General features: G+C 41.4%; 1 protein-coding gene across 3 annotated transcripts in view; it reads right to left on the reverse strand.

The window, feature by feature from the left end:
- The window catches only part of CEP55 (centrosomal protein 55), a 21653-nt gene extending 8679 nt beyond the window's left edge, over positions 1-12974 (reverse strand). The window contains exons 1-4 of one of the 3 annotated variants that reach the window (XM_032245506.1): positions 12652-12974; positions 10014-10208; positions 6860-7135; positions 4147-4215 (exon numbers count right to left, since the gene is read on the reverse strand). In XM_032245506.1, coding sequence (XP_032101397.1) covers positions 4147-4215; positions 6860-7135; positions 10014-10196 — 528 coding nt within the window. In that variant the 5' untranslated portion in view covers positions 10197-10208; positions 12652-12974. The remainder of the gene's footprint in view (positions 1-4146; positions 4216-6859; positions 7136-10013; positions 10209-12651) is intronic. The other 2 variants (XM_032245507.1, XM_032245508.1) reach the window with 2 other exon arrangements.
- Positions 12975-16177: the final 3203 nt, after the last annotated feature.

Raw genomic sequence — 16177 nt, forward strand, 5'->3', positions numbered from 1 at the left:
TTGCAGTGAGCCAAGATTGTGCCACTGCACTCCAGCATAGGCAACAGGTAGAGCCTCTGTTTCAAAAAAAAAAAAAAAAAAAAAAAAGGGGGTCTTTACAGATGCAATTAGTTAAAATGAGGCCACACTGGAGTAGGGTGAGCCCTAAACCCAATGACTAGTATCCTTATCAGAAGGAACAGACACAGATAAACATAGAGAATGAAGTCATGTGAAGACGAAGGTTTTGTGTGGCAGATTGTAACCTTTTTATACCAGAGGACCTGCTATAAATCCAGAGCTCATAGTAATCTGAACTTTGAAGAACCTATAACAGTATCAGCAAACAAGCTCATTTTTTCAAGAATGGAATACAGATTTCTGATTACTATTTGGAGAACAACACAGTAGCTCTTAAAATGATCTGTTTTGCACAGATAAAATTCTATTTAATTTCAATCTGAAAATATAGTGTTTCCTTTTACAGCAGCCACTCTTTCCAGACCTCTAGTTCCACAATAAAGAGTACATGAAGAACCTGAAGTTTTGGGTGTCTATCAGGGCATCTGCTTTCTGGTAAGAATTTCCATCCTTTGGCAGGCGCACTGGCTCATGCCTGTAATCCCAGCACTTTGGGAGGCTGAGGTGGGCGGATCACTAGGTCAGGAGTTCAAGACCAGCTTGGCCAACATGGTGAAACCCCATCTCTACTAAAAATACAAAAATTAGCTGGGCTTGGTGGCATGCTCCTGTAATCCCAGCTACTTGGGAGGCTGAGGCAAAAGAATTGCCTGAACCAGAAAGGCAGAGGTTGCAGTGAGCGGAAATCACACCATTGCAATCTGCACTCCAGCCTGGGCAACACAGCAAGACTCCATCTCCAAAAAAAAAAAAAAAAAAAAAAAAAAAAAAAAAAATCCATCCTTTAAAGCCATTGAGTCCCATACCCAGAAAGATATGTGGAAACTCGTACTAAAGTCTACAGAGTTTCTCTAAGCTTTGTTAGGCTCTTTCTACTAGTACCCTACAAACTCTTGAGCAAAGCTTCCAGGTATGGCGCTTAAAGGATTTTCAGTGTCTGTTTGCTGTAGAATTAGCAAATGAATTAGGAAGACAGAAGCAGTCTCTGAAATCAAAGTCTTAGACCAGGAGCCTTCAGCCACTTTACTAGACACTTTTCTCTCCTCATCCATTAGGAAACAGTAGTCCTCTTTAAATGGTTTAAGAGTCCATTTATCAAGTGGGGAGATATTGTATATCTATTCTGTATTATATCTTCAATAATGTAAAGCTCTGTGGATGGCTATTTTCACTGTAGTAATTTGACTTTTTATTTAAAGAGTCTGTGTTATTGTTGAACCTTAGTGGTAGATATATAATTGTTCAATATACTTGCTTTCAACTTTTCTGTATGTTTGACATTTTTCATAATAAAAGTTGGGAAGAATAATCAGTGAACTTAGTACAGTTGAGAAGATTGCTAGGATTCATGGCCTATCTTAAAACAGGCTGCAATAGTGACTCTCTTATCCAGCTCCACTGCCATCCCCAGTGAGGTTCTTACTCAGACATCAGCCAACATTGAATGGTCATGAAAAATTTTTTTTTTCTTTTTTTGAGACAGAGTTTCACTCTTGTTGCCCAGGCTGGAGTGGAATGGTGCAATCTCAGCTCACTGCAACCTCCACCTTCCAGGTTCAAGCGATCCTCCTGCCTCAGCGTCCCAACTAGCTAGGATTACAGGTATGCACCACCACGTCAGGCTAATTTTGTATTTTTAGTAGAGATGGGGTTTCACACTGTTGGTCAGGCTGGTATCGAACTCCTGACCTCAGGTGATCCGTCCACATCGGCCTCCCAAAGTGCTGGGATTATAGGCGTGAGCTACCGCACCTGGCCAATTTTTTTTTCTTTTTTCTTTTTTTTTTTTTTTTTGAGATGGAGTCCTGCTCTGTCACCCAGTCTGGAGTGCAATAGCGTGATCTCAGCTCACTGCAACCTCCACCTCCCAGGTTCTAGCAATTCTCCTGCCTCAGCCTCCCGAGTAGCTAGGATTACAGGCATGCACCACCATGCCCGGCTAATTTTTTTTTTTGTATTTTTAGTAGAGATGAGGCTTCACCATGATGGCCCAGATGGTCTCGAACCCCTGACCTCAGGTGATCCACTCTTCTCAGCCTCCCAAAGTGTCGAGATTACAGGCATGAGCCACCATGCAGGACCAATTTTATTTTATTTTATTTTTCTTTTAAAGGAACCAAACATCACTTAAGTATGAGAAACAAAAATACATGTTAGTTGAAGACTCAAGGGGTAATATTCTAAAAGGCCACATGATGGCGATGCAGGTTTTCATTTAAATGCCACTTTCACATATATGTGATGAGGAGGGGGAAAAACAGGAGAAAGGAACAGAAATTGTCTATAATTTTAGAGAAAGTGGTCAAGGAGTCCCCATTCTGCGTCCCCCCCCCCTTCAAGAAAGTGGCATTTAAATAAAAACCTGCTTGAGGTAGGGAGGAAAGCATGAAGATATCTGGGGAAGAGTGTCCCAGGCAGAGGGAACAGAAAAAGAAAAGGTGATTTATTCAAGGAGTAGCTGGAAAGGCACTGTGGTGAAGGTGGAGTAAATAAAGAGGAATGCAGGAGTGTGTAAGGTAAGTTATTTCTAGATACTCGCATCTAATGCATAGGTATGGATATATACAGAAGACCTGTATAACAAACTTCAGTGTAATAAGACACAAAATATTTCTTCTTCATTTCAGTTATCTCTAGGTAAAGTACTCTGATAAGAGTATTTAGCACTTGGCTAGACACCCAGGAAAGTTAAATTCTTCTTCTGAAAATCAAAAAGACTTCAAAGCATACTTGATAGATGAAGTAAAACAGAAATCTTAAGAACATGCTTAGATCGGGAGAGACATGCCAATAATATTCCTGGAACCAAAATACCAACCTACTGACCTAATACTTAAGTCAGAAACTTTATACTTCATATCTCTAAAACTTGGGGGGGGGGGAAAAAAAACACTGTAAATAGCAGTCCTGTGTCCTCAATTTATTCCATTCCCAACAAAACCTACCAGTCTATTTATGATGTAAGTTTGAAATAATACAGCTTTACTGTATAACTAAAATAACATCATATCAAATTCTAGAGAAAAGAAGTACTAGGTGTAGTTTCCTTTTCAACCTATGAAAACAAACCCTAGTTTCAAGAGAAAGATTCATATTAAAGAGAGCATCTTGCATGGATAAGCCAAAAGAGAAGATACTATAAATTAACTTACATTAAAATAATAAAATGGAGGCCAGGCACAGCGGCTCATGCCTGTAATCCCAACACTTTGGGAGGCTGAGGCAGGCAGAGGTCAGGAGTTCAAAACCAGCCTGGCCAACATGGCAAAAGCCCATCTCTACTAAAAATAAAAATTAGCTGGGTATGGTGGCAGGCACCTGTAATCCCAGCTACTTGAGAGGCTGAGGTAAGAGAATCACTTGAACCTGGGAGGTGAAGGTTGCAGTGAGCAGAGATCACACCAGTCCATTACAGCTTGGGCAACAGAGCAAGACTCTGTCTCAAAAAAAGAAAAAAAAAAAATGAGAAAACAAAAAACAATAAAATGGTTGGGCCAATTAGGCAAATTAGACTTCGATGATCTGAGAAGGAAGGCTACTGAGGTATTTGGTGGCAGTGATGATTTCTAAGGGCTGTCTACCCTAAAGAGACCATGGCTGCTGGAGGTGGATGGATCACATGAGGTCAGGAGTTTAAGACCAGCCTGGCCAACATGGTGAAACCCCATCTCTACTAAAAATACAAAAACTTAGCTGGTGTGGTGGCACACACCTGTAGTCCCAGCTACTCAGGAGGCTGAGGCAGCAGAATTGCTTGAACGCAGGAGGCGGAGGTTGCAGTGAGTCGAGACTGTGCCACTGCACTCCAGCCTGGGCCGACACAGTGAGACTCCATCTCAGAGTTTAAAAAAAAAAGAGAGAGACCACGCTTAGGAAATTATTCTTGAATGTCTGGAAGCAGACTTAAATTAAGCTCACAAACCATTCAGTTTTTCTGTCACATCACTAATGTTGCCAATTTCTATAAAACTTAAGAATAAATGAATTAGCCCTCTTTACCCATAACTTAAAAGGAAATTAACTTACATCTTTCAGCTGTATTTCCATTTCATGAATATTACATATTGATGAGTTGAAGCCATTTGCAGGCACAGTCTGTAAATAATCCAACATTAGTTAACATCAGACATTCCACAATAGAAGTTGCCTCATTATATTCAGGTCCATAATAATACAGTATACCTCACAGGGACATCCCAAAATCCAGATCCAGGCCAGGCACTGTGGTTCACATCTATAATCCCAGCACTTTGGGAGGCTGAGGTGGACGGATCACTTGAGGTCAGGAGTTCAAGATCAGCCTGGCCAACATGGCAAAACCCCGTCTCTACTAAAAATACAAAAAGAAAAATTAACCGAGTATGGTGCCATGTGCCTGTAATCCCAGCTACTCGGGAGGCTGAGGCAGGAGAATCGCTTGAAACTGGGAGGCAGAGGTTGCAGTGAGCTGAGATCATGCCACTGCCCTTCAGTGTGGACAATAGAGTGAGACTCTGCCTCAAAAACACAAAAAATCCAGATCTAGGAGATGGTGGTAAACCATCATTAAGCCAGGTGAGAGTTACTAGAGATAACCATTGTCAAATTAAGATCCTCTAAACCCTGAGATTTTCTATCTAATCTGACTCTGTGGTCCTCTGGACCCCAGGATTACCAGAACGGCCCTCAGTGCATACGAACAGCCCAGTGATTTTTACCCAAAAGACAAACACAAAACAACTGGGCTATTTAAATGACATCTAGAAGACATTAAATTGTCAAGCAAAAGGTAAAATTTTTTTTCTAGAATCATATTTTGTATTACTAATAGTATTAATTAGGCCAGGCGCAGGGGCTCACACCTGTAATCCCAGCACTTTGGGAGGCCAAGGCAGGTGGATCACCTGAGGTCAGGAGTTCAAGACCAGCCTCACCAACATGGTGAAAGCCCATCTCTACTAATACAAAAATCAGCTGGGCATGGTGGCAAGTGCCTTGTAATCCCAGATACTTGGGAGGCTGAGGCAGGAGAATTGCTTGAACCCAGGAAGTGGAGGTTGCAGTGAGCTGATATCACGCCACTGTACTCCAGCCTGGGAGGCAAAATGAAACACCGTCTCAAAAAAACAAATAATAAAAATAAAAATTTTAAAAATTATAATTTCTACCCACTTTGTATTTCATATTCCCAAAGTAGAGAAACTAACTCTTGAACTTCAAAGAAAAATTTTAGTCAACTACTTTGAATCTGACTGTAATGTTTTATGAGTTTCAGCTCTGTGGAAATTCTCTAGAAAAACTCCACTTTTTTTTAACTTATCTGCAGAAACACTCAAATGCCTAGCTATGAAAGTACACATAAATGTATAGGTCTGATCACTATCTCCCCTACAGGGGAAATAAAGTACAGAGAAAGATCCTTAACAGCATTGAGATATATTTGAAAGCTATAGATTTTCTTCTATAGATCTTTTTTTTTTTTTTTTTTTTTTTTTTTTTGAGACAGAGGCTTACTCTGTCACTGAGGCTGGAGTGCAGTGGCACAATCTTGGCTCATTGCAACCTCTACCTCTCAGGTTCAAACGATTCTAGTGCCTTAGTCACCTGAGTAGCTGGGATTACAGGTGCATGTCGCCACATCCAGCTAATTTTTATATTTTTAGTAGAGATGGGGTTTCACTATGTTTGCCAGGCTAGTCTCAAACTCCTGACCTCAGGTGATCTGCCCACCTCGGCCTCCCAAAGTACTAGGATTATAGGCATGAGTCACCATGCGCAGACCATAGATGATATTAATGTTAGTAGTATTCAAATGTTCAAATCTCCAAAAGAATCAAAGATCTGATCAATAAGTAACCATTTACTGAGCACCTACTATATGCTAGGCACTATGGGAGGCAATTTACATACATTATCACATTTAATTATCAGTATTCCTATTCCGATTTTACTGATGTGGAAACTAAGGTTTAGCGAATATATACATATATACACACACACACACACACACACACACACAAACATATATATATATATATTTTTTTTTTTGAGACAGAGTCTCACTCTGTCACCAGGCACCAGGCTGGAGTGCAGCTTGGCTCACTGCAACCTCCACCTCCCGGTTCAAGCAATTCTCCTGCCTCAGCCTCCTGACTTATATGTTAAAAAAAAAAAAAAAAAAAGAAAGAAAGAAACCAAGGTTTAGGACAGGGTTCTGGAGAAGTCTAGTATTGTCTCTAAGGCTATAAAGGTTAACAAATTTGTTCAGAGTCACAGGGCTAGCATGTACAAAAGCAAGATCTGACTCCTATCTGTCTACTTCCATATCCTTGTTCTTTCGATGACACTAGTGCCTCTCAAACCAAAGAGGGAGAAACTGCAAGTGCAGTACATTTGATATTATAATTGTATGTTTCAAATATGACAAATAACCAAAAAAATGAAGCCTACTGTTTTCATGATATAAACTATAGAAATAAGAGCTCAACAAAATCTTGGTAATCATAAGTACACAGATTTTGTCTTCTGAATATTCCTCCAGGCAAATCAACGGTACAGGGAGCGGAGGATACCGTAATAACTATTTTTGCTTGGGGAGAAGGGACTGGGCTATTAAAAAATGTTAAGTGACCTGTTAGTATACTATACTCATCATTTGTCTCATCATTTGGCAAGCATGTCTTAACAAACTCATTCTTCCTAAGAATTACAAACTGTATCAGAAAGAAAAAAAAAATCTGTTTGAAGAAATGATTAGCACCTGTGATAAATGAAGTATACTGGTTTTGCTTTCAAGTTCAGCAATTCGTGAGACTGCAGCAGACAACTGTTGTTTCAATACATCTTTCTCTTCAGATAAGGCTTTCAACAGCTGCTCCCTCCTTTCACCTTCCTTCGTTTGCTCTTCCAGCTGTTCAGGCAATGCGGTGGTACTGTATCTGGCCTTCAGCTGGTCTCTGAGTAGCTGTATCTCTTTGTCCTTCTCTGTGAGTTGATAAGCATTCTTCTCCTTCTCAGCTTCAAGAACTCGAATTTTCTAGATATAAACTAAGAATAATCTTAGAACAAAGCCAGGTCAAACATCTAGCTAAACAATATATACTTCAACAAGCAGTTATTATATATCAAGTCAGCATTATGCAAAATACCAGGGCTAAAAAAAGATGAGGAAGCCAAGGTTTTATGTTCGGATGGCTCACAAAGAATTAAGCCAATATCTTAATGCAATGTTGTAAGTGCTGTAGTTAAGACAGATTAAAAAATGGGCACAGACATGAAGAAAGGAGAAACCAGCTCTATCAAGGGTGGTGGGAGAAAGCTAAAGAAGAGCTAGCTCTCCCATGAGTATTTGGTAATCATTCTTCTGTGATACTGGATCTTGTAAAAACTAAAAGCTAAAAGTGGGTCACACAAGATATACATGCTCATTGATTAACTTGAATCAGTGGAACTTAAAAGTTACAGAATATTTCAGCAGAAGAGGGATGCATTCATTAACCTGCTTAGTGTTGATAAATTATTCGATATTGAATCTAGGTGATCTTTAAAGGAGTGCTCAACATCTCAAAGATTTACAAGATATATATAAGTAATGCTTTTTATAGATTTACAAGATAGATATAAATAATGCTTTTTAAACTGCTGCTGACATAAAGAAAAAAGTCAAATAGAAAAATGATAGAAATAATTATTAAAATTACTTTATAGGCTAACAGAGTCAAAACAGCATGAAGTTAAAACTTGCATTTAGGAAGAAAAAAAGCAGTAGTTGTTCAAATATAAAATGGGGGAATTTTAAGTTTATGTGGATGGTTATTCATTTGAAGATGATGAGGGGATTTTAGTTGGCCACAAGCCTAACTCAAATCAGTGGTATGATATAGATACAGAGCCATACAATTTTAGGCTTTCATAAAGTACAGTATTCAGCTAAGTACATGTAGCACTATCATTTCAGTCTGTGTTTGCCAGAGTATATTTAGGACACTGTGTTCAATTCTAAGTGCGTAATTCAGGAGAAATATGGATAAACTAAAAACTGTTCAAGATGATAAGAAGCCAGAAAAGCTGAATAACATGAGCTTGGTCTGAAGAAAAGTCAAGAGGAAGCAAGATTTCCTTACATAGCTAATAAATTGTCAGTTTGCAAAGGAAAAATAAGACTTGTTCTATATAACCTTAATAGGCACAATTAGAACAAATGGGTAGAAGTTATAGGAAATTTAATTTCAATTGATTATAAAGGAACAAAGTACCCAGTGCTTCTCAAAACGTGGGAATGAAATGGAAAGCTATCTCTCAGGGAAGAGATAAGATTCCTTTGCCAGATTGCAAAACAACCTTCATATCTATGGATTGGTGATGACTCTTCTCTCAATGCTTGAAAAGCATTTACCTCCATGTATGTTGTTACAAAAAATAAATCAGTTTTATTATGTACCTGTTTAGAGAATTTAAAGAAATCAAATGGCACACTGTTTAACCATTTATTTTATTTTTTTGAGACAAAGTCTTAATTTGTCACCTAGGCTAGAGTGCAGTGGCACAATCTCGGCTCACTGCAACCTCCACCTACTGGGTTAAAGCGATTCTCCTGCCTCAGCCTCCTGAGTAGTTGTGATTACAGATGCATACCACCACACCCAGCTAATTTTTGTATTTTTAGTAGAGGCAGTGTTTCACCATGTTGGCCAGGCTGGTCTTGAAGTCCTGACCTCAGGTGATCCACCCGCCTTGGCCTCCCAAAGTGCTGGGATCACAGGTGTGAACCACGGTGCCTGGTCTTAACCATTTATTTTCTAAATATAAACTTCTGCAAAATAATTAAATTCAAATTTGTGATTACATTTATGGTTACATTTTTAAGTCCCTCTAGTTCTAATAAGTTCCTAACTTCTTTACTGTCTATGCCATAACAAATTGTAATTTAAGGAATCTGAAATACAGTTGAACAGGGTATAAATGCCAATACATCTAATAATTTTTCCTCCAAAAGCCTGAAAACCAGAATTACTTGGAAAGCAGCCAATATGCATGATAAAATATGTTTTAAACAAGGAAATCTCTGAAATGGACAGATTTGATTTTTTACATTTAGTAAACTAACAGGAAAACCAGATTATATAATTATTGGGTAAATATTTTCTCCTCTCCACAGAAAAAAAGAGATATAAGCCTAGCATAGTATCCTTAAAGTGCATCAATGAGTAACATAGTACCCCAAAAAAGCATGGAAAGGCCAGGCATAGTGGTTTACACCTGTAATCCCAGCACTTTGGGATACCCAGGCAGGAGGATCACTTGAGGCCCAGAGTTTGAGGCTGCAGTGAGCTATGATCAAGCCACTGCACTCCAGCCTAGGCAACAGAATAAGACCCAGTCTCAAACAAAAAAAGAAGTATGGAAAATCAAATGCTTCTAAGTTATGCCATCAATTTTAAAATAGTAAAAATAGTAAGCCAGAATGTTTTACAATCTTAAACACAACATAACAAAAGTTATCAAGCATATTCATGTAGTTAAGCTAAATTACCAAGAAGCTACAGGAAGAATGATGAATTAAGTTATTACTTTGTTTTAAAGAACTGAAAAACAGACCACACTATTGTGTTAAAAAGGTGCAAAACTATTAATCGCAGTGTCTTCATTTCTAAAACAAACTTAGTACCTGGTAACCTCAAAACACACACTCAATTACATTTAAAAGGTAAGAAGTTAGTTAATGACTAAAGTACATCTAAGACTTGGCAAACTCAAAGTAGGAATTTAAGATTCTAAACCCAAGGTCAGTTTTCCAAAACTAATGGACTGGACAAGACAGAGAACATGGCAAGAGGAAGAAGATAGCATCAGGAAATCTTAATGCATCGCTTTCTTGGAGAGCTTGCAGTTTAAAGGATCAGAAGACCACTTACCTCCAAAAGTCTGTGTCTCTCTTTCTCAGTCAGCTTTCCTTTCCCATTTGTGATTTCATCCACCGACGTCTTTAAATCTGCAATTTCTCCCTTAAATTTTTCTAATGCAGTTTCAGATTTGGAATTACTAGGCTTCGATCCCCACTTACTTTTAATTAAATATTTGGTACTTCTGGAAGACATCTCTGAAATGGCCTGTAAAAATAAAAATCAACTGTATTTTATAATTCTGAGTTTAAAAATTTAAATCTCAAGTTTGAAACGGGTCTAATAACCTATCTGCTCTAAATAGAAATGATATATCCAAACCGGCAGAGTATGGAGAAGGATGGAGGCTTCTTGGGTATTGTGACTTTTTTTTTAATCTCAGTGGTTGATAAATGGGAATATTCAGCTTCTAAAATATGTCAACTTGTATATTTATGTTTTGTGCAGTGTTCCGTATGTGTTATTCTTCAGTGGAAAAGTTTTGTTTAAAAAAACAATGAAGGGGTCCCCAGCCATTAAATGAAGCCTGAAGGAAGTAGGTCACAATCAAGGACATATCTTGGCCCAAAATAAAAAGCTGGTGGTAAATCATGTAATTCTGAGTATATAGGCATTGAAATGTCATTACTTGACATATGTCCTCTGTTTTAGAAGATGGCCTAGCTCAGATCTATCTTAATAGTCACTTGAGAGAGAGCACAGTGGGAAAATGTGAGGAGAACCTAAAATGAGACATTTACAGGAAAAGAGGCATAATATTCAGGGGATTCAGGTATGAATGGAATTAAGAATAAGGGGCCAAATTAAGTAAGGAGAAACTCGGCATGTGCTAACAGTACTAGATGACAGTTTAGAAACAAGTATATAATATAAACTTTAGCAGGCAAAAATATAGTGAAGCGTCGATGCATACAAATAGTATATAAAAGTAACTTTTAATTAGGGAGGTTAAAAAACATTTTTCCACTTCATGCATCCCAAGATAAAATAATGGCAGTGTGATTAAAGAATATAAAGGAGTATGAGACCATTAATGCATTCAAAAATTACTATAGCGCTTACAATTTACCAGGTATCCTGATACATGCTGGGTGTAAACTGGTTTAAAAAAAAAAAAAAAAAAAAAAGACACGTTCCCTGATGTCATGGGCCTTAAAGACAGGCTATAACAAGGAAACAAGGATTCATGAATTCTCAAACTGTAATAAATATTACACAGAAGTACAGTGATAAATGATATCAGTAAAAATAAGAGACCTCCTTAGAATGGTAGCAAAGTGACTTTTCAGATCGTCCTGGTTGAAATCAGAATGTCTAAACATACCAGAACTGTAGAAACTGAGTAGAACAAATCATCTATCAAAACGTTAGTCCTGGATTTTTGCCATTATAAGGTGAAAGATTAAGGTAGCTCCTATATCAGTTGAAGAAATGCAAGGTTTTGGCGTCTCTCAGTCACCTACTGCCACAGGAAGTTCTTTCCTATGTGCTTCTGTTGATAACACACTGTTGACTTGATATCGTGGGTCATAGGACAGAAAACTACGTTGCTACCAAATCATTGAGACATCGAATGATGGAAATATAGAGCTGCAGAACTTGAAAGAGCCCCGAACTTCTGCTTCCTAACCTTTGGACAGAAACTCTGGCAGTGAATGACTACCGGTTTCTAGCCTCTGGCCCAGACGGTTTGGATCTCCTCCACCACCTAGTCTCACCAGCCTCCTTTCCCTGTATTTTCTTTTTAGTCTTGCACTGTCTCCGGGGCTGGAGTGCAATGGCGCGACCTCCGCTCACTGCAACTTCCACCTCCCGGGTTCACGTGATTCTCCAGCTTCAGCCTTCCGAGTAGCTGGGATTACAGGCGCTCACCAACACGCCCGGGTAATTTTTTGTATTTTCAGTAGAGACAAGGTTTCACCATGTCGGTCAGGCTGGTCTCGAACTCCTGACCTCAAGTGCTCTGCCCGCCTCAGCTTTCCAAAGTGCTGGGATTACAGGTGTGAGCCACTGCGCCCATCCTCCTGTATTTTCTATTCCAGCCATCCGCAAGGTACCCACAGTTCAAACCTTGACTGACAAGGTCATAGATATGCTGAGGTCATAGATATGACCTAAGCATGCCTCTGTGAACTCTAATAAATGATACAGCTGCCCCCCCACCCGTACACACAATCTGGTACCCAAATCCACTCCCCGCTAACCTTTTTTTTTTTTTTTTTTTTTCAGTTGTTCAACTATTGTTTCAAGGACTGTAATTTTTTTGGGGGGGATGGTGTCATCCACAGAGCCTAACAGCAAGCGCTCAGAAATGATTGGTTGATTGGCTGAACCAATGTCCATGCTGGACAGGAGGTGACCAAACAAGCGCTTCCATCCAGTAAACGGTACAAGGCACCTATTACAACTGCATCTTCTACAAGGGGACGCCAATCTTTAACATTTTCCACATAAAATCTCACTTGGGGAGACAGACAGAAAAAGAGAAACTGCAAAAAGAGGCACCAATTTTCTTACCTCTAAAATAAAGGTGTTTGAGGAACAGAAAACGAAAGCGCTTGCCAATCGGAAAAAAAAAGCCTTCCTAACGAAAGACCTTGGGCAAGTCACTTGGCCTCTCTGCCCCTATCTGTAAGGAGATGATACCCACCGCCTAGTCCAAAGGAGCGATCGAAGAGACTACGGTTTTGAGGCGCCCAGCCGGGTGCCAGTCACGAAGTGAGCGCCAGGGAAAAGAGTGATATCAGGGCGGGCAGAGATTGAATCCCGCGGACGCGATCTGCCCACTGACCCGCCCTTCCTAGCGGTCCGGCTCGGGCCGGCCCCGGGGCCGCGTGTCCTGGCCGCCCCTCGCCAGCCTCCGCGGTCGCCTCCCAGGGGCCAGCCTGCAGCTGAAGCGAAGCACTGCGCTCGCGTCTTCGGAGTCACACCATCAGGCGCGGATGCAGCTTCCGGGATTTTGAATATCGCGGCTGCGGGGCGGGGCACGTCACTGCCGGCCGGGCGCGGCCGCAGGAAGGAGGAGCGGCGCGCGCGCGCGGCGAAAACACGGCTCTCCGATTGGCTGCCGCGTTTGAGGGGTGGAGAAAAAGCCTCAGGGAGGGCCGAAGAGGGGTGGGGGCCGCCGCGCGGGACCCAGGGCGGGAGCGCCTTGTCACCCGCCCGCCAGCTAATTCTGGGCTCTAGAGTTCTCTGCGGGCTCAGACCTCAACAAGCTCGGTGTCTCGCAGTCGGGGGCTGGTTTTGTGTTTATACGCTTTGAGGAGGAAGCAAATTAGTATTCTTAATGGGATAAACCCAGTGACGCTGGAACGGGACGAACTAGTTCTGCGCCCTTGAGCATAGTTTATCTCTGTGTGAAGTGGGGCCCCTCCTGCCCCTGGGACAACGGGATTTCACAATGGAGCACAGCCCCCTTGTCGTCCCCTCGGGTCTCACTCTGTCGCCCAGGCTGGGGTGCAGTGGTGCGATCACAGCTCACTGCAACCTCAGTCTCCCAGGCTCAAGCGATCCTCCTGCCTCAGCCTGTAGAGTAACTGACACTACAGGCGCACGCCATCACCCCCGGCTAATTAAAAAAAAAAAAATTATACAGACAGAGGGAGGGTCTCACTTTGTTTCCCAGGCTAGTCACGAACTCCTGGCTTCAAATGATCCTTTCGCCTCCGCCTCCCAAAGTGCTTGGATTACTGCCAAAAAGCACCAGCACTGAAGGAAGTGTAACGGGAAAACTGAGAGGCACGCCCAGGTTGAACGCTGAGATTATGAACGCTAGAGGGACCAGCTTTCGGACCAGATTGCAACCCTCCAGCCTGATACCAGCCTGATACCTATCTATGGATCGATTCTAGCTCTTGATCAGCCGCTTCGAGAAGGTTACTGCTGAGAGAAGCAGCACAGGAAGTGTTTGGCAGGGCCTCCCTTTCTCTCCTAGACCAAGCATAAACTCACTGGAGATTTAAAACAGCAGATACACGGTAGCAAAACATCCTAGGAACGCAATGTTGTACAAAGGTTATAAACTCTAGATTAGGACTTTCTAGATTTAATTCCTTAATGCCCCTGACTAGCTGTGTTTCCTTGGATAAGTTTATTTAACCTATTTGAGCCTCGGTTTCCTGATGTGTAAAATGATCCAAGTAATATTTACCTCATAACTCGCTTATAAGGATTAAATGAGGGAATCTGGCCAGCTGGGATGGCTAATTCCTGTAATCTTACCACTTCCTGAGGACGGGGGAAGGATTCCTTGAGGTCAGGAGTTGGAGACCAGGCTGGGCAACACAGGGGTCCGCCCTCACCCCACCCAACCCCTGTCTCTAATTTTAAAACCTTAATTTTTTTTTTAAATGAAAGAAATTCATGTAAAGTGCTTAACATTTAGTAAATGCTCAATTGTTGTTAGCCATTGTTAAACAAAAGGCAACATTCTCAAATGTTACTGAATAGAATGGATGAGAAAACCATGTGGGGAATTTTAAAGAATCAGAAAAACAAAAACCAAACAGAATGCAAGAAGATGATGTTTGGTACCTGCTTCCAAGGAGCTCCCATTTCTGATGGGAAAGTGAATTAACGTATCAGGTGGGATTAGGGTGAGAAAAATCAGGGCAAAAGATAAATCAGCGTGTGAACATTATTCATTGCCCAGAGTTGAGATGAGGGGCAAAATTAATTCCCACAGAAATTTACAAAGATTCTTAAAAAGATATAAACATTTCCCTGTTCACATTTGAGCCAAATGGGGTGCAGAAAATGGGGGACAGGGAGAAGGAACCCTGGAGAGAGGTAGTACATGGCAGACTGGCACCTGGGGAACCAGCACCCAAGCCTGCTGGGCCAGACACTCCAATTCCACACCTGCCCTCCAGAACCTTCTTGCCTAAAGCTTGCCCTGTGAGTGGGGGCCTTGAGGAAGAGGAGCAGATAAGAGAGTCATTGGCCTGGGGGGGAGCTTGTTAAATTCCCTAATTGCCATTGCTAGCCCTGAAAATGAATGTTTGCCCTTGTTTTATTTTTTTTTTTGAGATGGAGTCTCGCTCTGTCACCCAGGCTGGAGTGAAGTGGCACGTGAATCTCAGCTCACTGCAACCTCTGCCCCCTGGGATTCAAGCGATTTTCCTGCCTCAGCCTCCTAAGTAGCTGGGACTACAGGCGCCTGCCCCCACGCCTGGCTAATGTTTTTGTATTTTTAATAGAGACGGGGTTTCACCATGTTGGCCAGGCTAGCCTTGAACTCCTGACATCAGGTGATCCACCTGCCTCGGCCTCCCAAAGTGCTGGGATTACAGGTGTGAGCCACTGCGCCAGGCCTTAACTGTTTGCTCTTTACAGATAGGGGATGCCAGTCATGAAGCTGTGAGGAGCTCGTAGTTTCCATAAGGTCTCACAAGTACTTTGATGTTTCTAGTTCATTCAGGGATAGCCTGGGATGAAGACTGGGAAACTCATCTTTATTCATGTAAAGAGAAATGTAACAGCCAAGCAGACTAGATATTTATCTCAGCAGGTGAGCTCATTTTCTTCCCAGTAGGAACTTGTTTTTGGGAAACCAAAACATGATCAAAAGTCTGCTGAATGGGTTTAAAGTTATTAAATGGAAATAGGCAGGCAATTGTAAATTACAGCACCTATCACCTTTGAAGTTTACATCTTCCAAGGCAATGAATGCTAAGGAACACACAGGGCCTCACCAGCACATAGACCTGCACTGTCAAATACAACTTTCTGCAGTAATGGAAAGGTGCCTCCTCATCTATCCAATACAGCAGCACTAGCCATAGATGGCTACTGAGTGCTTGAAATGTGGCCACTGTTATTGAGAAACTGAATTTCTAATTTTATTTAATCTTAATTTAAAAACTAATAATTTGCCGGGCGCGGTGGCTGACGCCTGTAATCCCAGCACTTTGGGAGGCCGAGGCGGGTGGATCACGAGGTCAAGAGATCGAGACCATCCTGGTCAACATGGTGAAACCCCGTCTCTACTAAAAAAAATACAAAAAATTAGCTGGGCATGGTGGCACGTGCCTGTAATCCCAGCTACTCAGGAGGCTGAGGCAGGAGAATTGCCTGAACCCAGGAGGCGGAGGTTGCGGTGAGCCGAGATCGCGCCATTGCACTCCAGCCTGGGTAACAAGAGCGAAACTCCGTCTCAAAAAAAAAAAAAAACAAAA

Source organism: Sapajus apella, unplaced genomic scaffold (genome assembly GCF_009761245.1).
Source record: "Sapajus apella isolate SASKATOON/1434 unplaced genomic scaffold, GSC_monkey_1.0 scaffold58, whole genome shotgun sequence".
Lineage (NCBI taxonomy): Eukaryota > Metazoa > Chordata > Mammalia > Primates > Cebidae > Sapajus > Sapajus apella.